The 23972-nt window shown below is 44.6% G+C and overlaps 1 protein-coding gene across 2 annotated transcripts in view; it reads right to left on the bottom strand.

The window, feature by feature from the left end:
* LOC121682079 (SH3 and multiple ankyrin repeat domains protein 2-like) overlaps positions 1-23972 on the bottom strand; it is a 133243-nt gene that overhangs the window by 7098 nt on the left and 102173 nt on the right. For both annotated transcript variants that reach the window (XM_042062082.1, XM_042062081.1), the window contains exons 17-24: positions 13099-13234; positions 12303-12383; positions 12092-12100; positions 10206-10229; positions 8231-8290; positions 7750-7871; positions 7277-7376; positions 3771-6228 (exon numbers count right to left, since the gene is read on the bottom strand). In XM_042062082.1, coding sequence (XP_041918016.1) covers positions 3771-6228; positions 7277-7376; positions 7750-7871; positions 8231-8290; positions 10206-10229; positions 12092-12100; positions 12303-12383; positions 13099-13234 — 2990 coding nt within the window. The remainder of the gene's footprint in view (positions 1-3770; positions 6229-7276; positions 7377-7749; positions 7872-8230; positions 8291-10205; positions 10230-12091; positions 12101-12302; positions 12384-13098; positions 13235-23972) is intronic.

Raw genomic sequence — 23972 nt, forward strand, 5'->3', positions numbered from 1 at the left:
TGTGAACAATGTAGAATGGCCCACTTTTCCTGTCAATCAATCAGTGGACATGGCAGTTTCATCCCTTTAGAGCCTGTCATCCACATGAGAGGAGTGAGGCCTGCTAGACGGCCTTTAATCGGGCTTTTGATGAAGCACCTCTAATGGTATTACACTCATTTAGTCAATTCAATGATTATACCACCACAGCTGCAAGTGACCTGCTACCTCAGAGATTTAGCCGCTTAATCTTCTTTGGCAAAGTTGCATGGGACCGCCCAAATCAGCTGTGTGAGCACAAGACTAATGCAGCGTATCAAACATGATCAAAACAGGGAATGCAAAAGTTTAGATAAACTATCAAAAATCTCCATTTTATAAACCACCACCTTCTGCATGTTAGGGCCTCTTATAAAACTGTATTTCAACATGGCAGAAAAAGGATATCGGCTGTCCACCAGGGATTTTGGTTTAACCATCACCATCCTACACACGTACACACTTAAGCCACAACAAAAACCAGTTCAAACACTTGAGGACTTGTCTCCATTATACTTTCACTCTTACAGGCGTGTTACACCGGATGCACAATTGAAGCGTAAAAATAGTTTTAGAAAATTGGTCGAATTTTTCCAAATATACGCGCTACCATCACGTCTGGTGTAGCCACTTGCATTGATTATAGTACAGCTGAGTTTAATTAGCGATAACGTACGGAGATGGTTTTGTAGCCTCTTTGACAGCTCAGTGACATCAGGTATGTAACCTACATATTTATGTTTTTGCCAGCTAACTTTTAACATAATCTTCATATTCATTGCTATATGGGCCTCATGCACATGAAAGATTAATATCATGCCATTATGTTGTTTAGAACACACTTTGCTGATAACATTTTAAATAAATGCCAGTTAGCGCATTAGCAAGGATATTGTGTAACATAGGCCTACTGTTGATGTTGTTTCATAGCCTTTTGCTTGTGTGTAGTTAGGCCCACTGCTAGATTTTGACAGGAGCTCGTGATATCGCTTTAAAGTAAGCTACTTGGGCTCACGCAAGCTGTCAAACACTGTCCATCCACTCGCCTAGTGCACCCCTCTGGTTTATACATCCAGTGTTTGTGTTGGGTAACTGTATCTGGATGTGTTGCTATCAGAGCAAGACGTTAGAGATGGCGCATGACATGCAGTGATGCCTATTAAAAAAAAAAAAAAACGCTATTTAAGCACCGAAATGAGGCACCGAAATCCATGTTGTTATTCGATGCAGTTACTACCGTTTGCGTCGGCACCGGTGCCATATTAGAACCGTGTTTCGGTGCCCAACCCTAGTCTTCACCATTAATAGCAAACAAGTTACATTACTGGGCTCATCACATCCCATGGCTGAAGTCATTTATTTTGGTACCAGTGCTTTGTCTCCATGTACAACTATGTTTAAAATCAAAGGTATATCCATTTAAAATGATCAGAGAATGATGATTCTACTCACAGGCCATACTGGCCTGGCTGAGCATGCCGTGCGTGCCACTGGACTGGTCAGCGCGTCCATGCTGATCAGACGTGGGAGCACAGCCAGAGGCAGCATGGCCACACGGCTCTTCATATGGTGTCTGTAGAATTGATCAAATTAAGTTCCACATGGCTGCTCGAGCCCGAGACGCGCACATGAGCGCGCAGGCCAGGACGGGCAGCCCCACTGATGGCCAACCCTGGCGCTGTGTCCAGTCTGGGTGGGTGAACGGGGCTCTGCTCTCTCGCGAGGGACCAGCATGCTCGTGCCAGGCAGCGTGCCGTGGAGGGGCCGCGGTCGGACGGAACTCTCGTGTGGGTTGGTTAGCAACCCCACAACAACCCCTCAGGCTGGGAGGTTGGAGCCTTCTCTAATCGGACTGACACTCCAACCAGGCCCCACGGCAGCCATCATCGGCATGTTGCTAGGCAACTGTTTCGTTCACAGGCGGAGCACACACATTAATCTGAGAACCTTTGGAGGGGAAAAAACCCTTGGTGCTGTATGCTGTACTTGTCATTGAGTTGTGGTGTCGAGCACTGATTAAAGCAGAGATTAGAGATTCCTGGTGACCCCGGTTCACAGTGAAAAGGAGAAGATAGGATGACGAGTCCCTCATCTCCTGCTGTCATTCAGCATGGGTTAGCCTATCAGGGCACAACTAAAGGCACAGGCCATGTCACATCAGACTCATCTTCACATGATGAGAGACCCCAGATGATCTCACACATGAAAAAAAAAAAAAAAGATACAAGATGCATATAAAGTCTTTTCATCAAAACTAAATAAAAACACACTACAAAAGCCTGTTGACCCAATATCCTGCTGAAGGAAATGAAAATCAAAGCTCTGTCATGAAGCGTCGAAAGAGAAAAAACTACACTGATTCAATCCTGTTTGTGCTGCTGCTGTTGAATTTACATGTTCACAACAGAGAAATTCTTCATGAGTAAAAAAGGTAAAAAACACTACAGACATCAGTGATTCTGCAGTTACTGTCACCCTCCAAAAGGGTTTCCACTCTAAGTTAAATGTAAAATTCTATGACTTTTCCCTGACATTCTCTGACAAAAAACCTGAATTTCCATGACTAACTTTATATAATAAATTGTACAAGATACTGACCAATGATTTCAGAGCAGCTGTTCAAGAATCTTTTACTTTTTTAGAGCGGGAGATAAATAAATGGGCATTTAATAAATACATTTGGGCTACTCAAGCAATTCTGCGTGGACATATTTGAATTAATGTATTATTTCCGGCAAGTACATTTTAAACTGCTACAACAAAATTCCCTGATATTCCATGACTTTAACCCAAAAATGATAAAATTCCCTGACTTTCCATGTCTGGAATAGACTATCCAAACTGTCATGATATTCCAGAAATTCCATGACCCGTGGGAACCCTGCTCCAAACTTAATCAGTATTACACAACTTCAATCTGGTAGCAACAACCAGGCAACAGTACACTGTACTCTTTCTGACCCTAAATGCCATTATGATCCTAGTCTAAAGCATAATAAAAGAGAAACAGAGAGAGAGAAACATGAGGAGGAGAGAGAAAGACGGAGAGAGGGATGAAACTGCAATGACCCTCTATTTCTCTGCTCTACACCTGAGAGGTTAAGGACAGAACACTTAATGCAAAATGTATGTGATCTGTGAATAATTGAACCTCTCCTCCTTCATGCTATGCCAGACGATTTAGAACATGTGGGCTTCAGGCGGAGGGTCCATCCAAGAGTTTACTGCTTCACTCAAAAAGATCCCTTCTGCTAAAATAAACATGTTAGGAGAAGTGGTCTCATTTTAGTCATTGGCCTCACCAACTCAAAACCACTATGATATCAAAGGGAAATGAAACCAACGCTTTCTGAGATAACAGAAAACAAAAACATGACCAGTGATATATTCAGAACCTCTACCTCAGAATATTACAGTAACATATCCCCACTGTAGCACGGTAGGGCATAAGTAGAGTCTAAGGATATTTATTCTGAAGAAAGTCCACGTCCAAGTCACGTCTACATCAAGAAGTCTAACAATATGCCAAGCATACAGCTACATTTCCACTGTGGATCAACTTGCACCACTGTTACTTCTAACATCATCATACCAATATGGATGGATCACTGTAGATCAAAATATACAAAACAGTCAAATACCAATAAAATCATACAACATAATTAGCATACCATTTGAAACCTAAAGGTTATGCAGTGGCACCGCACAAGGATGCCAAATACAAACACATAAAGAACCTGAGGCTGCATTACCTTGATCCAAAGCACCTGGATCCCGTGGGTGAGTCGAGCACCTCCCCTGGTTTGGGTGTGCGATCCCTGTTGATATGCTGTAGGATGGAGCTGAGCTCACTGATCATGTTGGCCTTGGGGTCCGGCAGCGACGAGGGGGGGCTCCTCAGTTCCGGGGGGTCCCCCCAAAGCTTGGAGCTCCTCTGCGTGGGGGTCTTGGGCGGCTCGGCACCACCAGGGGGCGGCGGAGGGGCCGAGGGGGGCATCCCGAAGGACTCCAGGCTCTCCTCGATCAGCGGGTCCCTGTAAAGTGCATTGTTTTTGTTGATGATGGGTTTCACTTTCGGCTTGGGGGGCACCGGGGGCCGGTCCACCAAGAAGGCCTGCCCGTCTGCATAGACCGTGCAGGTGTCCAGCGCCTCGCCGCCCTCCGACGAGAGCGTGGAGATGCTGGACACGGTGGAGATTGTGCTCGTAGTCTCCAGGTGGGGGTCCCCGCTGCTCCGGCTGTCCACCTCCTCGATGCCCGAGTCGGTGACGTGCTCGAAGCTCTCGGGGGGCGGAGGAGGGTAGCCGGGCGGGCCGCCGATGCAGTTGGAGAGGCCTGCGGGCCGCCTGTGCTCCGCGCTGACTGGAGGGGGAGCGTGGGGGTGGTAAGGGGGTAAGGGGCCAGGCCCTCTCCCAGTCCCGTTCTTGCTCTGGAGCTTAAGGAGTTCTGCGATAGCCCCTGCTTGGTCCTCAGGGATGTCAATGCTGTTTGCAAATTCCAAAGGAGGCGGAAGTGGATCGGCGAACTCAAACTCCTCCTCGATGTCCACCGAAGGAAGAGGTGGAGGTGGGATGTGGAAGGGAAGCTTCACTGGTTCGTCCACCGAGCTGATGGTGATGATGGTCTTGGGATGGGCTGGGGCAGGGGCCTGCGGGTTGGTGCCAGGGGCAGCCGTCGGAGCAGGGGCGTGGGCAGATGCGGGGGACGACGGCTTGGCATTGGGGTCCCTCAGCTCGGCGGGCGTGCTGTCCTGCCCTGGCGACCCCTCCTGCCCCCCTCGGCTGTTGCTCTCTTTGGACTTGGCCTGGTCCACTGAGTGCACCATCAGCAGCCCGGCCGACTTCTGCTGCGACGTGTCCACGATGTCGATGAGCATGTTCTTCTTCTCCTCCGCCGACGGCTTGTTCTCCTTGGCCCCTTCCGTCTCGTACTTGGACTCGGTGTTCTGCCGGCGCAGGCCTCCTCTCCCGGCGGGCCGGCCCATGGTGGCGGCAGCCGTGTAGTTGGCCTCGATGCTGGAACGCAGCTTGGTGTCAATGAAGAGGGGCTGGTGGAGGTCCGGCTTCTGGGGCTCATTCTTGGGAGGTGGAGGGGGAGGCTGGCCCTGCTCTTTCATGGCCCTGTCGCGGGCAGCTAGGGCCAGAGCCAAGGGGGAGTTGGGGTCCAGGGCTTTGCCCGTCACAGGATGCAAATAGCCTCCACCATTGGAGCTATAGGTCTTAACAACAGGGAGGCTAACGGGGCTGTCCAGATTGGGACAGTTGCCTGTACGTGTGTTGAGAGGTTCTCGCACAAGGGTGGGCTCGGGGGTGTTGAAGTCCGTCACATTACCCCCTCCACCACCACTACCTCTTCCTCCTCCTCCACCCCCACTGGGAGACAGCCCCAGGAGGGAGGCAGGTGGGGCCATGAGCTTCCGTAAGCGCTCGTTGTTACTGAACATGCCCTCGTCGATGGACTTGGACTGGCGTAGGCGTGGCGTAGGGGTGGGGTTGGGGTCCTCATCCCCGAGGTCTGTCGACAGGAACGTCGGGGAGTTCCGCCGGGCCTCCAGACGCTTCTCGCGGTCCCTCACGGCTCCGGCGATGGCGGCAGCGAACGGGTTGCTGATGTTGGGCCCTTCGTCCAGTCGCAGCTGGCCGGTGTGCTCTGGGGTGGTCGGCTCGATCTCCATGCTGCTCCCCTGGCTGCTCTTGCCACTGCTGCTGGTGGAGGGCTCCTTGATGATGATGGTGGGGATGGGGATGGAGCAGGTCTTCTCCGGACTGTCCTCCACGTTGGGCTGCTTCACCAGCATGCCCTTTCGCCGCGCCGGCTTGGCGGGGATGTACGGATTCTTGTTGCCCACCTCGGAGTAGGGGTTCTCGGGCACGGGCGATCGGGTCCGGTTGCATAGCGGCTGCTGGGCTGAGGAGGTCTGAACGTCAAAGTGCTCCGAGCTCTGCCGGTGGTACGGCCTGTCTCGGCGGATGGTGCCCATATTGGGGTCTGACCGGTTGGGGTGGCCCCTGCCGACAGAGTTCTGGGTGAACCCCGGCTGAGTGGTGTTGTACCCGCGTGCCACGGGGCCGCTGGGCGAGTTGTACGGAGGCGATGGAGGCGACATGCCAGGCGGAGGGGGGATGTCTTCCGAGGTGTCGGGCATGGAAAGGCTGCGGGTGAACTTCAGCAGAGGAGGCGTCAGGAACTGCTTTTCCTCCTCAGTGATTCCTGTGAAGACAGGCAGAGTTTATTACATTCAATTATCAAGGAGGGCTTCAACCATATGTCCTGAGGCGACCTCCAAACTGAGCCACGACAATGATGAACACTTTAGTCTAGCAGCGCCACATAAGAGATGGGGACAGTAGCCCTGAATGGTCTCCAGTCAAATGACTTCATCCTTGGTACAGACAACACCGTAAATTCAGTCTTAACGCTCTCTCACTGCGCTATTAAAGCAAAGCCGCGAGACGTTGGCATAAATCTCGGCAAACAACACAAGCGCTATCACCCGTCTCTCCGTTCACAGCACTGCACCTGCTCTGGCACTGACGCCGCCGCGGCAGAGACGGCCAACGAGAAACGAGCAACCTGGCGAACCGTCCCGTCTGAGCAGGAGGGAATACGTCTGAGTGACTCTCCCTTGGGAATAGGACCAAATATAGAGTCTGATAAACACTATGAGGAATATTAATCCAACAATCGCCCGCCTCAGGCCAGAGACTCTCAAAGGCAAAGCGGAATTTAAGGACCATGAATTAAACGAATTACCATGCATTAAAATGCACTCAGTGATCGTAAAGAATGTCTTTCAGCACATGCATAATTAGTTATAATGGCCCATCTCAAGAATTCAAAATGGCAGGGAGGATCACTCTAATTTAGGGATAATGGGACATAATGAACTCAGCTGAGGCTATGCTACTGTTCTGGGCACTCAACTCAAAATTGATCGCAAAATGTTTTTATATCAATACTAATCAGTTATCAATGTCAGATGCATGATAACTGCAGTACAGCCACTACAGATGTGATTTAAAAAGGAACGTTAACTACATTTATGTGCTAGTTTCTGTCCAAGATTTCCCTGTCCAACTGCACTTCTGGCACACACTGCCACACTTGGACTATATTTGTACAGTATGTATATTATATTAGAGTTTTACTGTAAATCATGCTGGCCACAGGGTCCATGTATATACCACATGTGTCATCACCTGTGTGCTGGACTGACCCCAGTGTTGCTCTCTGTTTCATGTGCGATGTGTGTTCTCACCTATAGACTTCTGCTTCCTCATGGTGCCCCTGGGCACACCCAGGTACGGCCCTGGCACCGTGGGGGGCACTACAGCTACACCCTGCCGCTCGTAGAAAGACTGCAAAAAGGAGTGGGAACATTTACATTAAAGTACAAACACCAGCCTTTCCTAAACAAAAGTACAATTTCAGTATCTTGCATAGAGATGAAATATTAGTGCAGTCCTGGTGAAAACAGGAGAAGGTATTCAAGAAAAGGATATTTTAGCAGCTTGATGACCATTGTGTTTCAAACTGTATGCCTTTTGTCCACATAGACTTTTTTATAAGCCATCAACCAGTTGGATTTTCTTCTCCTTGCACGCAAGATGTCTTACATGGACAGCGCTACTCGATGTCCTTATCTGTACTGTATGGAAGAACTGTTTTATTTTCTCTTTTGTATATTCTCATTCGTAACAGTCCATGTGGTGGGCAGTTGAGGGGACTCACACTAAAATCAGTGGGTGTGGCCAAACAACGGCTGCTGGGGCGTGGCTTAATAGTAGCCACTCGCATGTCCACAGAGGAGTTATCCCGCATGGCATTCTGGGAGGGCACCTCGTCCACTTTATCTGTAAAACATGCCGCACAGCAAAGGTGAATAATAAAGTGACCAAAAATGACCTCTAAAATACAATCTAGAAAATCTTAATCTTGAAACGCCCAAAGCCAGTCACATCATATCGGTTTTAATCCGACACAAACAGAAATGAAAAAAGGAAGACAGACATAAAAGAAAACAGAAATAATACAAGTAAATCAAACAAAAGTTGAACCGATTGTGGACAGCCCCCAAAGCCGTGCAAGCGCTTTAACTGTTGAGTAATTCTGTCTTATTTTTAGCCACTGCCGATGAGCCACATGCCAAGACTGGTTTTTCTTTTTTTCTTTTGTCTTTTTTTGGAAAGCCTCCATGCATTAAGATGATTACTTAGTGTGACTTGAAAAACAATCCTCTTCTTCAGACCCTCAATATTAGAAGCCTGAGCATCTACACAGAGACGAAAAGGAGGAAGAGAAGGAGTTTCAGTACAGGACATGTCTTGCACGCAAATCAGGATACACACACGCACTTAGACACAAACACACACATAACTATAATGTATACACACATGAATACAATACACATACAGTACCACACACACTGTGCATACATACATACATACATACATACATACATACATACATACAAACAAAGAAACAAACAAAACACACACACATAACTACAATAGACACATACTACTTGTACTACATATACAAACTACACATTCTACACATTCTACAAACAAATAACACACAGATGATCAAACTGTCTAGCACCATTTGACACTATATATGCATACAACAACAACACCCTTAATTTGAGCTCTATCAGCTACTTCACTCATACATACAGTAACTACACCATGGACGCACTGGAATACAATATACAAATACAGACATGGAGGAGTGCATGACTAGAACACATTCAGCACTATATTTATCTCACACACACACACACAGACAACACAAACACAGACAGAGGCACTCTCATAAGTACTAACGCAGAGGCACTCTCATAAGTACTAACTCAGCTCTAACTCCTACACCTCCCTGTTCTGGCCGTGACCTCTGATAAAAGGGATGTTCATTGTGCTATACTGTACACCGGTTCTGAAGTTCATAGAAAGCAGGGGATGTATCTGTGTATCATAATGTCTTGCACACTATAAATAGACACTTCAGAATGATTGCTGGTCAGCGGGATTGTCTGCTGAGGAGAGTGTTGGCAGTAATGGCCAAGTGCACTGATGCAGGAAGTGACTGTTTTGATAGCAGCTCGGCCTTCCAGGTATATTGCTCCTGTATTAGATTAATGTAACCCCATTACCATGCCAACCATGCATCTTTAAATTAGGCTAAGACACACACACACACACACACACACACACACACACACACAAAGACAATTTCATATTGAAGACTGAAACTCAACCACAAACAGGTTTGTTATAAATAAGCAAGATATAAACACAGTATCTCTGTAAATCACTAATCCATACTCAAGGTTATTTCTTGAGCGTTTTTTCTTGAAGTCTTAACCAGTGCAATATCTGAACTTGATGCTGAGTGTGACTCACAAATAGCACAGCATATTCCAAAACTCAATTTGAGATCCTGCCAACAGATATCCAGTGAGACCAACACAAAATACACAGGTGCATGTGCATACACATACATATAACACACACACGCATACACACACATACATATAAAGCACACATGCATATACACAAACACACGCACGCACGCACGCACACACACATATATATATATACACGCACAAAAAAAAGGACTTGACAAAACAACACATGGGCTATGAGATTCAATATGGAGGTTTGACCATTTCCCTGAAGTGATGTATATATTTTTTTTCTGAGCCAAGAAGTGCTCCTGGAATGCACGGCTTGTGTAGGCAGGGTAACTGCACACCTGAGCAACATATCCCTCAAGACATGAAGCTCTGTGCTGGTGTAACTTAATGTTTACACTACAAAAAGATACGAGCCGCACATGTGATTTAGGAAGCTTTAAAATAAACAAAACACATTAAAATGACAGAAATGTGAACACAAAAATCCCTTCCTGTAATATCAGTGTGTGTGACAAATGTAAATTCCAAAAATGCAAACAAATGATGTTTATGCTCCACTGGTGTCACATGGTGTCGATGATGCCAAAAGATGTAGAACATACAGTAGGTACACATGGTGATAACATTAGCATGAGCATGCAATTAAAATGATGAATAAATGTACATTATATGGGTTAAATCAGGTACCATGCACAGGTCAAACTAATTTAAATGGATGAAAAACATATTAGTGGTTTTAAGACATTGGAACGAATATTCCATTAGAACTTACCACCTTTCTTTTTCCTTAATGTGGCTGGGAGAAGAAGGAAAGGTCATAGAGCAAAACTTGGTAGTGATCTCTCTCTCTCTCTCTCTCTCTCTCTCAATCACTCAATGTTACAAAAGAGCCACATTGTCAGTGTAAGCTTAATCAACAGAACACAAATGGAAAGAAGCCATCTCAGAACAAAGTTGAGACTCCAAGACTGAAATCATGTAATCGATGGACAGCAAAGCAGGAGGTGATTGGATCCTGCCAAGGGGAATAGCTAATGGATACACGGGGCTGTATGTGAACTTGTAGTCCACATTCATGCATCAACAACAAGTGCATGCCACACATACAGTAAATGGGATTATCTAAAGCTGGCAGGCTCCCTTAAATCTTTAAATCTTGTATACGCAGAAATAAATGAATCATGTCTAGTAAGACAAAGTTACGGTATGTATAGAAATGAAGTGCAAATCTGATAACTGCACTGCCAGAGATGAACAGGTGACTGAAGGCTGGGATGCACTAGGATGGACTGAAAGCAGGGATGTACTCTGTGTGGAGCACCATTCAATAACTAATCCAAATAACCTGTTTCTTCCATCTGTTAGCAGCAGGAGACATTCCTGAGCAGAGTCCTTCATGGAAGCGCTGACTTACTCCCCTGCAGTCAAACCGTGATCATCTCACTCTCTAATGCAATGCAGATGAAACAGATATGCAGGTCCCAGGGCCTGTGTCTTCACTGACTTAATATGCACATCCACTCTCTGCTAAACACACACAGTCGAGCTCCAATGCAAATGGACACGGCCCACAGGTACAATTTAGGAACAAGTATCACAGTGGATCATTGATTTGTATTGTTCACACAGACATCAGTGAGATGAGGAGGGAAATTGTGTGTGAGAGGCTTAGGAGCTGATAGCCTGATTTTCTTTTTCAAGACCTGCTGTATGGGATGATAACTTTACAGCACTTACTGTACTACTGCATCACAATGAATAATGGGGGTGATGATTGCAGTGATCACCGGTATCACGGTCTTTTTAAAAGTGTGTTCAATATGTTCAGAAAGCACTGACAGGCCTACTCAAGCTGAAATATATATAATATAAAGTGTCCCGTTCACTTTTTCATGTTTAATTGGCTATGTGCTTATAGCTTAACTTACCCTACCATGACTTGGAGTTTCTGTTATTTGGACCCAATGAGTGAGACCAAAGTAAGTGTTTGAAATAAAACTTTAGGCTACGGTATTCTCCTGATAACGTGAGTGGAATGGATTTAATGTGGACGCGAACATAAGACGCAGAGTGGCTAAATGATACAGTGGACGTTTTGCGGTGAAAATGTCCCGCCTTTTAAAATCAGGTGAAGCCTAATCCGAATCGCAGTTAAAACCATCAAAAGACAACAGAATCAGTAGGGTACCAGTTTTGTTCCATTGTACCAGGCCTACTGTATGTCAAAAGCAGGCTCGGATGAAGCTGGGAAGGATTAAACACATGGTTTCCACACCGCGGTAATCAGCCGTGATAATTATGATATTTCAAAAGAAAACGGTAATTGTTATCGTCAACATTTTTATTGTGGTTTACCATTATACCGGTAATCGTTACATCCCTACATGCCACATCTTTTTCCTCAGTAGCCAAAAAAAAAAAAAAAAAAAAAAACATGCAAGGTTCAAGGGTGCATGGACTTGTCATCACACACAACAGCTAAACAATGAGACAAGTCCAATGTAATGAGTGGGGAGAGCAGCCCGTGGTGTGTGGAGCTGTGGCATGGGCAGCTGAATATTGCACTGGCCACATTGACCTCTGACGGATATGCAGCATACAAAACCAGACGCACCACACTGCTGATGTGGATTCACACACACCAACATCCCTGCTTACCTTTATCCACTATTGGGATCAATCATTGACAAAAAGGTTCAAATAAATCACACAAACGTAAAAGAAAAGTAACAAGGCAAAAGACCAGCACGTTAGAACCAGGGGGACACCAGGTTTATGGTTCTGTCAGACCAGTGCTGAACGTCATCCATACGCTAACAACATTCAGATGGAGCATGCTTTGTTCATGTGTGGCCAGTGGAAGTCTCACCTAGTTCTTCCAGCTCGGAGGTCATGGATTTGGAGCGCATGGAGAGTGCGGTGGTGGGTGCTCTCTTGGGAGGTGGAGGCGCTGCAGGGAGACAAGAGAGGGTTAATGGCATCAGATCTGAGCTCAAGAGTGTTCACTTCGCACTGCCTGACTGGGCCTCGCTGCTTGGCCATGTGTGTTTGCCTACGAGGATTTGCTTTGGACATTTTGTTTACCGCTGCTGATGCCACTGATCCCGAGTAGGTTCACAGAGCTCAACTCTTGTCTCTCGTCTAAATCAAAGTGGGCATTCAGATGGCAGTGTCTGTGCCCCCTTCCCCTGCGTGCCAGTGGGATGGGTGCTTGAGTGTGCCCATGCCCTGCAGCGTGGCCATCACAAGTGCCAGATGCCCGCTCGGCAGCACTAGTCTGCTCCAGGCTGGAAGTGTCCGAGCGGTGCCAAGCGAGCAGGCGGCAGGGCTTCCTCGCTGAGAGCCTGGCACCAGAGTGGGCACGGGCACCGGCCCCGCTGCTGTCTCTGCTCTCGCCCCCTGCCCTCTCTTCATTTCTTTATTTCCCTCCGCTGGGCTTGGCTCCCAGCCGCTCCTCACAGAGCAAACGGCCATTTCACAGCTTCACAGGAACCCCTGCACCTTTATGAGGAGGGCACTTAGCGCTAGGTGCTGTTGGCATAACCTGACTGACTTCTCTTTGGTATAAAGGTATGGAAGTATGCAATATATGGCTATATGGTGCGTGCATTAATCTTAATCATTATTGTAGAGGCAATATTATCATTAAAGACTTTTGTTTGTACCTTTTTTCCGACTGGTGTCATCTGGGGTCAAATTCCTACTGACTGTCACCACTTTGATGATGAGCCGGTTCCCTCCTTGTCGAATCATGTTGACCACCTGTCTGTGACCCACCTTGACCACATTGTCCTGGTTGACCTGTGAAGACATATAACATATAACAAGCTGTGTATACACACCACTCTCAGTCCAACCCAGTAACGTCCTAAACAAACAGAATCACCAGCAAATACAAAGACAGAAGATCCTAAAACATAAATTAACTGAAACAGTAAATCAGCAATCACTTAGACTCTTGCATGCCAGTCAAGGAATACACATAAACAGCTCTTTCCTTGAGCTTCTCATAATGACAGACATGCCTGGGCTATGGTTTTGCAGACAATGGTGTGAAAATGACCAAAATTGCTGAGGCAGGTTTCTTTGACTCACAGCTTTTTGCTGAGGGTGTAGTGTCCCCTTGTGACTTGTGTCAGAAAATGGCAAAACAATGCATTTAGGCTATATGTAACAGCACAACTTTCTTGCTTTTGTGGTGGATTTTTTATAAAGCCTCCTGATAAGATATTCTGTAGTAGTGCTAAAAGATGTTCTATACATTGGGCTAATGTGTAACCTCTGTGTGGTGGAAAGAGCAGGGGTAATTATAGCTAAGGTATGCACAAGCTTGGGGGCCAGACGTTTACCTATCAGGATATGAATGCATAGGAGAGATTGAACATCCCTAGCAGTTGTTCAGCTCAGGTCAAAGGTCCTTTGTAGAAATAGAATAACTACCTAGGCAAATATGTATTACCATAAAAGGCACGAAGGACATAGGAGCTCTATTCTATTCTGAGTGGTGAAAAACAAGTGATGCTACTGAAAAGAGGTATATAAGCTGTGTGAGACAGGATGTTAGTAGTTGGCTTCGCGAACCCATACTCAATGTTGGATTAAAGCTACACCTTCTGCAGTATTCTATTGCTTTGTCATAATTCTTCTGATTACGAAGTAGTTAATTATAATTTGACACCACACTTTTACACACAGGCGAGTTATATTATGGTCCACCGCCTATTTTGGTTTTATGTTAAATGGACTTCTGTTTGTGCATTACTTTGTAGCATTGCATATTTTCTTTCTTCTAATGGCTGTATTTGATCTAGATGTTTCAATCTTGCTGTATAGAGAATTTAACCAACAAATGTCTGTGCCTGGGTGCGTACTATGAATAATTACATTAGCCTAATGACACAATGCCCTGAAATGGTATGAAGCTGTTGAACAACCTAAATGAGCTGTTGCAACCTAAATGCTTTTAGAAATGCAAAGAAAAGAAAATCTGGTCCAACATTTGTATTGATGTAAGGTCAACAATGACATGAGCCTGCTCCTCCAGCTCATGGAGCATATGAGTGCTAATGCAGCAAACAAGACAGCTCATCCTCACTGAGACCGCTGCTCTCAACAGCTAGTGGCGCAATATAGCATGTTACCATTGTAGTTTTAGACATTCGTGTTTTCATATTAGGCTCCTCTTTAGGTTATTTGGGACACTGTTTTGACCCTTTTCAAAATTAAGTTAGCCTCAGGAAGCAAGTGGTGCCTTGTACATTAAATGATTTTCACAGCCGATGGAAAACATTCCACCAATGGCAAAACGGCCTGACATTAGGCTAACGGCTATTTCATAATTGGGACAACACTGTAAATAAATATGAGCCTTAAATTAACTGTACAAAGTTAGTCAGCAGGGTGACTAACTGTTTTTTTGGACCAGAGAAAAGCTCCCCGATGCAGATTTTGTAGCAGGTTACTGCAGCTGAAATGCTGCCTAAACCAGTGCAGCTTCTGGTGGAAATGTAAGATCATGCGCAATAATCTGCAATACAGAGCTATCCTATTCAGCGTTTAGCCACATACACCTATTTGTTTGAGAAATGGACAGACAGACAAATGAACAAACAGCCAAATATGTTGCTATCTAAATAAAATCAGAAAGATTTACAAATGCATGCTTTATTTGAGGATATGGCAGTAATAGTAGCCAAAGCAGCAGGCTTTAAGGGAGATGATTTTGCAACCAGAGGCCTGAGAGGTGAGAAGAGACGGGGGGAAATGAGATATCCGTCACAGGCCCAGGAAACACGCAGACAATATTTATTTGTGCTGGGACACAGGGTCTGGGGACAGAGAGTGGGCCGCCAGAAAGGAACGTGTTTGGGGAATGCTAATTGGGAGCAGTGGCAGAGTGGAACAGTGTCCCTCGCGCTGGCTGATAAGGAAGCAGGGTGCACTGCGATAAGAGCAGCACCTATCAGATGGGCTGCTGCTACCTGAACGCCAGCGACACCAGTCAGTGCTGCGAGAGTGTGCGCCACTGATGAGTGACGGTGAGCTCGTCGCCGTGTATTCACCTGGGAGAACAGCGAGCACGGCGAAGACTAAAGCTGGAATCCTAATCAAGTCTAGAGCAGCCCACGGACAGCACAGGACTTTTAATCGCCAACTCATTTGCAATTCAGAACAAACAAACTACAAAACCGGTCACAACAACAACACAACCAAAGAAAAGAACAATTAACAACTAGAATAGAATGACTAGAAAAAGTAACGAGCACGCTTGATCACCAATTAATTATTAATTAATCAGTGATCAAACAAAATCCACTCTCAAAACTCTCTTAAAATGTGAAATGTCAGACTAATTAAAGAATACAGCGTTGACCATTCTGTAAGTGACATTCTTGGAGCACTGTGTGTACAAACTGCACTGTGCTCCTCCAGGAACCCTGGCTCCCTATAACTGAGCTCTCATACAGGCCCATGCAGAGAGCAGAGCAGGTCTACTGCCTCAGGACTGATCACATTTTAATGAGCCCATCATGGTTTCCAGTTGGCTTTCCCTCCATCTCTCTCTCTCTCTCTCTCTCTCTCTCTCTCTCTCTCTCACTCCAGGCAGCCACTGAGTGAGAGACTGCTCCTGCTCCACATCCATTTGCCTCCATTAATCTGCCCCCTAAGCTGGGAGCGAAATCTAAAAATGAGCAGCCACAGAGGTGCACTATGACGGAGGCTCTTTAAATCTCCCTTTATGAGATAATTAAATAATGATCCAAGATGAAATAACATTTGCAAAATACGTATGGCTTTGATTTTTTTATGTCACACCTGGAGACATGTTTTTGTGAAGTCATTAAGACAGACACATTAATGAAGGAACATAGATCACTCTCTCTCCCTCTTTCTCTGTCTCTCATACACACACACACACACACACACACACACACACACACACAGAAAGTCTCCTGGCCTCTCTCTCTCTCTCAGTGACGCACACAGATTTCTGCTGTGAGCAATAGCTCTTCTCTTTCCCACACTGTCATGTGACGTGCCTGTGACATCAGCCTCCTGGGCTGTTGCCTAGGATACGCAGAACTGTGATTCCTCTGCGTTGTGCTCACACACACACACACACACACACACACACACACACACACACACACACACACACACACACACACACACACAAAAGCACGCTTCACACAGCTCCGCCTGCTAACCCACTTTTACAATGCACAGCTCAGGGGCTGCTCGAGCTCTGTTGTGAGTAAGTGTGTGTATAAGTGTGTTGTGAGTGTGTGTGTTTGTGCCATTGCGTGTGTAAAAGCTAGAGTTGGATGTCTCGAGACCACTTTTACATGGTCTCGGTCTTGTCACAGTCTCGACCGTCTTTGGTCTTGGTCTTGTCTTGGTCTCGGATCCCTCGGTCTTGTCTTGGTCTCATTGTCTTGGTCTTGCGGTCTCAGGTCGACATAGATTTGCAACAAATAATGTCCATGATACAAAACATAACATTCGATAATGCAACATTAAATTATTTCGCCTTTCACGCCCTTCAAATGCAACCTTTCAAATGCAACCAATCAATGACATACATATATTTTGTTGTGATTAAGAAACTGGCGCTCATCCAATCAAAAGACGCAAGTGTAGCCAGCGCGAAACGTCGTAGCGCGAAACGTCGTAGCTGTCAGTCTCAGTCAGACCTAGTAATAATAATGTCAGCGAATTCTGCCATCATTAAATTTGCATTCACGGAACATAAAGAAATTTGCAGTCCAGGGGCAAGAAAGAAGCATTCTTTTTTTGGTCTCGGTCTTGGTCTCGTCTTGACTTTGTCTTGGTCTTGACTCAGTCTGGTCTTGGTAGTGTCTTGGTCTCGGTTTAGGCGGTCTTGACTACAAGTCTAGTAAAAGCAAAAGTATTTGTTTGGGCTCCGGACACCTAAAAGCACTACTACTCTGCCCAGCTCCATACATGTCCCTGTAATGACTTCATGCTAACACATTAGTGCCCACATCAAAGTGCATTCCACCACAGCCCTCAGCCTCCTGCGCCGTCTGCCAGAGGACAGCTGTGCTGCACAGGGAGTCTTGCTGCCTGGGATGGACGTGCACTCCGTCTCTTTCTCTAACACATTCACTTTCATCCTAACATGCCACTGGGAGCAGTGTGCAGAGGCCCTGGCAGAAAAAGACAAATATATGGAGAGTCTGACAGAGGGCGAGATGGCTGAATGGACTGCTAGAGATGGAGACAGAGATAGAGATAGATATCATTCATCAATATAGATGACAAATATCTATTTATGGGATGGCAAGTATGCATTTAAACTTCACATAAACAGCTGATGGAGAAATATCTATTTATGTGATGGCAAGTATGCATTTAAACTTAACAAAAATAGCTGATGGAGTGACCAAACAGGATTTATACAAGGTAGGAATTTAAAAACAAATGTTAGAACATGTGTATCAATATCACAATTTGCTAAAAAAGAAACAATAGATCTAACATTAATGGCTGTAGATGCTGAAAAGGCATTTGATCGCCTTGAATGGAGTTACCTATATGAAGTATTACATGCATATGACTTTCCACAGGAAATAATCCAAATAATATAAGCGATCTATAAGGCACCAACAGCATATGTTTACTCTAATGGGATCCTATCGGAGGCCATCCAAATTACGAGAGGAACAAGACAGGGATGTCCAATCACCAACACTGTTTGCCCTAGCCATTGAACCACTGGCCCAGAAGATTTGGAATTCAGAAGAGGTAACTGGCATATGGATAGGTGGTGAGTGTTACAAACTTAACTTGTATGCAGATGACCTTATGTTGTATCTCACTAAAATTGAAACATCAATCCCACATGTGTTGAATATCATAAATAGGGCTGTAACGATACACCAACCTCATGATTCGGTTTGTATCACGATATTTGACCCACAGTTCTATACGAATCTTGATTTTTCTTTTTTTGGGGGGGGGGGGGGGGGGCTAGACATTTCATTAAATAACATTATAATAGCCTCCCTTAGAACACCAGAGGATTACAATATAATATATCTATTATTTTATATCCTGATATAAAAATATTTTTCTGAATGACTGATATTTACAGTATGACAGCACACTTTATGCAGATTTGCTTATAGCCTAGGCCTGCTATTTTTTATTACAACTCTACCTCTTTAATTCAGCTGTCTGGTTGAAGCCTGGAAATATTGTAAACAAAGTAGCATAGTTGGCTAGCTTAGCCTATCATAGTCTACTGATTGGACTGTTCAGTTTTCCCATGTGTGTTTACATTTCAAGGTAATACTTGTTCTCCTTGGGACAGGCCCTTTTGGGAAACGTTGGTATTGAGATGATCAGTCAACTTCAATGCAAGAGTTTTAAACAAATATGTGCAGCATGCTAATGATGCTAAGCGGAATTAATAGTAATTTAGCTAGTCGTCTTCTATGCGTCCTTGCTTTCACGACTGTGAATGTTTTATTTAAGTCGCGCGTTGAGCAGGAGAGGGAGGGAGGGAGGGAGCGAGAGAGAGGAGAGGGGGTTTACTTCTATACTGTTTGGTAAAGTTGCACACATAGTCTACAATGAAAGCAAGGAGAGGTATGAAATTATTATTTATTTATTTGTTTGTTTTTGGACAACGTAGGCTACCGATAAGTAAAGCGGGAGATGTGGGTTGCTTTTGCGGCCACGTAAGATGCAAAGCACTGCGTGAAACACTAGAAAGGTGTGTCGCGATTCTGCCTTTTCACACCGCGACACAGTATCGTTGATATGAATGTCGCGATTTCGGTTTCGAATCATATATCGTTACAGCCCTAATCATAAAACAATTTTCTAAAGTTTCTGGTTATAAAATGAACATGGGGAAAACTGAACTTTTATTAGTAACAGAGCCTTTGTCCAAGAGTAAAGAGTCTTTTAAGGAGTTCAAATGGCAAAAAGGAAGGATTAAGTACCTAGTGCTATATAAGCCCTGATAAAACAATACTGTATAAGGATAACTATGTTGCTCTAATTAAAAATCTTAAAATAAATTTGGATAAGTGGGCAAATCTGCCAATAAACCTAATCGGTAGAATAAATTTGATTAAAATGATATGGTTACCCAAATTTTTGTTTACCTTCCAGACAGTATCAGTGATACCACCAAAGAACTTTTTTAAGATGGTTAACAGACTGTTTAGCTCATTTATTTCCAAATAAATTCCAAATCCCACCGATTAAGTTGGAAACTTCTTCAGAACTCCAGAAGTGAGGGAGGCCTTAATTTCCCAAACATTGAACTGTATTACTACTCAGCCCAAGCTTTTTACATCAACTCTGTTATTAATAGATCAGAGGAAGATCCCTGGATAAAAATAGAAGATTACCAACTCAAGCCGGACAATTTATTTTTAGCTATGTTTACAAAACGTAAAATCAGTAGTTCTAATTTTGTAATTAACAGTACACTGGGGGCATGGAAGAAGATAAAAATATTATAGGAGTGCATATTAGTCTCCCTAGGAATACACACCTGTGGAACAATCCATCTATCACTATTCAAAGTTTAAAACTAGAATGGCAATCATGGATTAATAGAGGAATAAGTACTATCTCTGACATTATATCCCAAAACAAAATTCTGACTTTTGAACAGCTCAAAAATAAATTTAACTTAACACATAGATTTAGATATCTACAATTGAAAAATTGGATATCACAGAATGTTGAGCTAAATTATAATACTGAATCAACAACATTAGAGAAGCTTTTTATGAAGCTTCTTTATGATGCTTAGAATAAGGACCTTAATATCACAGATACACATACAAAATGGAAGGAAGGACTAAACCTAACCAATAATATTACCATCAATGAAAACCTAAGGCTTATACAATATAAGCTCATGACAAGAACATATTACACAAAATCTAAAATACATACATTTAACCCATCATCCTCTGCTTTGTGTGTGAAATGTGGCTCTCATGTGGACACTCTTATACATGCCTTGTGGGAATGTAAGAAAATTAAACAGGATTGGCTGGAAATTCAAAAGTTGTTGACTGAAACCTGCAAAATTGAGTGCAAATTAACACCTACACTATGTATTTTGCAGAGAACAGATAATCTGAAGTATCCAATAGGATGGCAGATTCTTTTTTCCTCCTTGGTTTATAAGAAAATCATTTTGAAATATTGGAAAGACACACAGGCCCCATCCATGCAGGCATGGAAGGGATTGATGAAATATTATTTAAGTATATAAAAAGCAATGTGTGAGGACAGAAATAAAATAGAACAATTTAATAGAGTATGGCAGGACATTTATGAATCTTTATAATCAAATGTTGGGCAAGACTACACGGGAGAACCTCATGGAGAACAATGTGTGAGTGTAGGGGTGTTAGTGCGACCAGGTGTGTGTGTAGGTGTGTGTATGGGTGAGTGTGTGTGGGTGAGTGTGTGTGTGTGTGTGTGTGTGTGTGTGTGTGTGTGTGTGTGTGTGTGTGCTAGGGCATCCAGCAGGTATATAGGTATGTATGGAGTATGAATGGGTGTGGGTGTCCTAGGTATATATATAGGTGCATGGGTGTATGAGTAACAGAATGTGAATACCATGCCTGAGTAGGATTGTAAATTGATAATAGTTAATATGTCTGTACTGGTAGAAGCAATTTCTGTTACATGTATGAAATCAAATAAATATAATTATAAAAAAACAAAACAATCTCCTAACTTTGCCATGGAGATGAGAGCCGCTAGGCTGCGAGGGCCCTTTAAATGCTGTCTCCATAAAAGCACTGTATGGAGGAGATGACATTAAACGGGTCAGAAAGACTCCAGCCGGTGTCAGGCAGGAGCAACATAAATAAGTCAGACCTGCGAGTCCATGCATGGTCAAAACTTCATTTGGCTGATGCAAAGCTCAGAAGTCAGTGTGTGAAGTCCTTTTCCACATGCACTCTACACACACTCCACTTGCTGGATGTCTCTGTGCCCTAAGCCTCATGCATGTGGGAATGTGTCCTATGCACAATACGTGTGTGGAAGCATGCTATGTAAGGGATAATGTATGGAATGTCGGTCATTATTGGGAAAATAAGTCCCGACAGGGCGAACCGGACGTGGAGGGGTCTTGCTTTGCCCTGAAGGGACTTATTTTCCCGATAATGACTGGTTTTCCATACATTATCTCACTTACCATACGGCTACTTTTCAAAACGAAAAAATAAACACATGATATATCTCTTTACATTTATTTATAAACTGTTTCGTCGTGGCTTTTGCTGAGAAACAAGAGCCATATAATAAGCGTAATATATGTGTGGATCTGTCCTACAAGTGTAATGCACATTAGGACAGCCGTGGCCTACTGGTTAGCACTTCGGACCTGTAACCGGAGGCTTGCCGGTTCGAACCCCGACCAGTAGGCACAGCTGAAGTGCCCTTGAGCAAGGCACCTAACCCCTCACTGCTCCGCCGCTGTTGATGCAGGCAGCTCACTGCGCCGGGATTAGTGTGTGCTTCACCTCACTGTGTGTACACTGTGTGCTGTGTGTGTTTCACTAATTCACGGATTGGGATAAATGCAGAGACCAAATTTCCCTCACGGGATCAAAAGAGTATATATACTTATACTTATACTTATATAATGCATACTGTATGTGTGGATGTATCCTATGTGCAATGCAGTTGTGTAATGCATGTGTGTATGTGTCATAATGCCTAATGCACAGTATATATGTGGACGTCTCCTGTGCGCAATGCAAATGTGTGGACGTGCCTAGAGCCTTTGTGAAGGACATGCTGCGTGCCGTGGTCAGAGCCCATGTGTAAATCGGTGCCAGGCGGCCTCTGCCCTCCTCCATGCTCCCATAATGATAACCCCGGGGGTGTCATTTCTCTCTGATTGGCTCAATTGACATGGCGAGTGCCCTGGCATGCTGGGCTGCTTCCGCTGGCATTTGCAACCATTAGGCCGCTTGAGGCCCAGTAAGCACATGCAATCTCAGAGCATTTTACGGACCTTTAGCGTGTTTCAATTAACGCCCATTTGTTTGAAATAGCGCTGTGTAGATGAAGGTTATTAGGTTACTATCACTCTGGAGCACAATGTGTGTGAAATGTACATTTGTGCAGCATTAAAGCAGCTGTGCTGTGAGTGAGTGAGCTCAGTGTAGTGCGTGTGCTCGCTCTATGGCCCCAGCAGGAGAGAGCAGGGAGAGCACACCCATTTATTCCCATTCAATCACTCTTTCACCGGGAGCTCTCAGAGTCCTCCTTCCTCTCTTTCTTTCTCACTCACTTGTCTCTTTCTCTCCTAGCCCTGTTCTCTTTCTCAGTCTCTCTCTCTCACACACAACACACACACTGGCCCACACACAACACACACACCGGCGCACACACACACACACATATACACACACACACACACACACACACACACAGACAGACAGTCTGGATACATTTGCTGGGCAAAAGGCTGCATAAACAGGAAAGGACATCTGCAGTGCTGATGTCATAAAATCTCATTTTGCCACTTCCTAATTTAATTTCGACCATAATCTGCCAGGCCCATCATTCCTGTGGCACAGCATCCTGACGGTTAGCACTGCACTAATACTGACCCTGATCGACGGCAGTCCAGAGTGCATGTCTGCACATTCACACCAAACACACACACACACACACACACACACACAGAGTACCCAGGATGTAGAAGTGGGAATGGGAGGGGAGGAGGAGACAGACAGCACGAGAGAGCTGGGCGGGGTGGGTGGGGTGGAGAGGGAGGAGGTGACTGAGGGCTGCCTATGGCGGGAGTGACAGGGCGTCCTTACATAATCCCCGTCTCCCTCTCTCCCACGCTTACGTAATGCCACCCAATGAGCTGCCACTGACACACAAACCAAACCCACAGCACACTAAGCACAGCACAGACACACCCCCCCCATTACTCCACATGAGAGCTGTCCTCATCAAAATGGACAATCTTGTTCTGGAACTCATACTGGCTCCACCATTCCAAGCCATCACTCGGGTGGGAGAAAATCATTTTTTTTTGCGCAATTTCAACTGAACCGAAATCGCTCTAAATTGCTTCATGTAAGTGAGTTTAGTTTTAAGATGCCCCTTATGTAGGGGAATATGGAATAGTACACTTTCAGATGTCTCAAGGGAAAGTGACAACCCCTCTGTATCTCCTTGGCAATAGAATTGAAGGCTAGGGAAAAAACCTGCTCAAAGTAAACCAGTACATCACCATCATCTGGTACATCATTTCACAAATCTTTGAGTGGTACAGAGTTAAACAATTTAGCATTTTGAAAAGTAAATTTCCAAATGGTCAGATTTAATATTAATAACTTCATTTGGGCAAAATAATACAGTAGGCACAACACATCAAAATTATTGCCAGTATATCCAAGGCATTACTTTGACAAATCCATGTATGCTTTAAAGATCAAGTCATACATGCTATAATATCATATAACTAACAAGCACATATTATGTATTATATATGGCACAATATATG

The sequence above is a fragment of the Alosa sapidissima genome, chromosome 14, assembly GCF_018492685.1.
Source record: "Alosa sapidissima isolate fAloSap1 chromosome 14, fAloSap1.pri, whole genome shotgun sequence".
NCBI classification, from domain to species: domain Eukaryota; kingdom Metazoa; phylum Chordata; class Actinopteri; order Clupeiformes; family Clupeidae; genus Alosa; species Alosa sapidissima.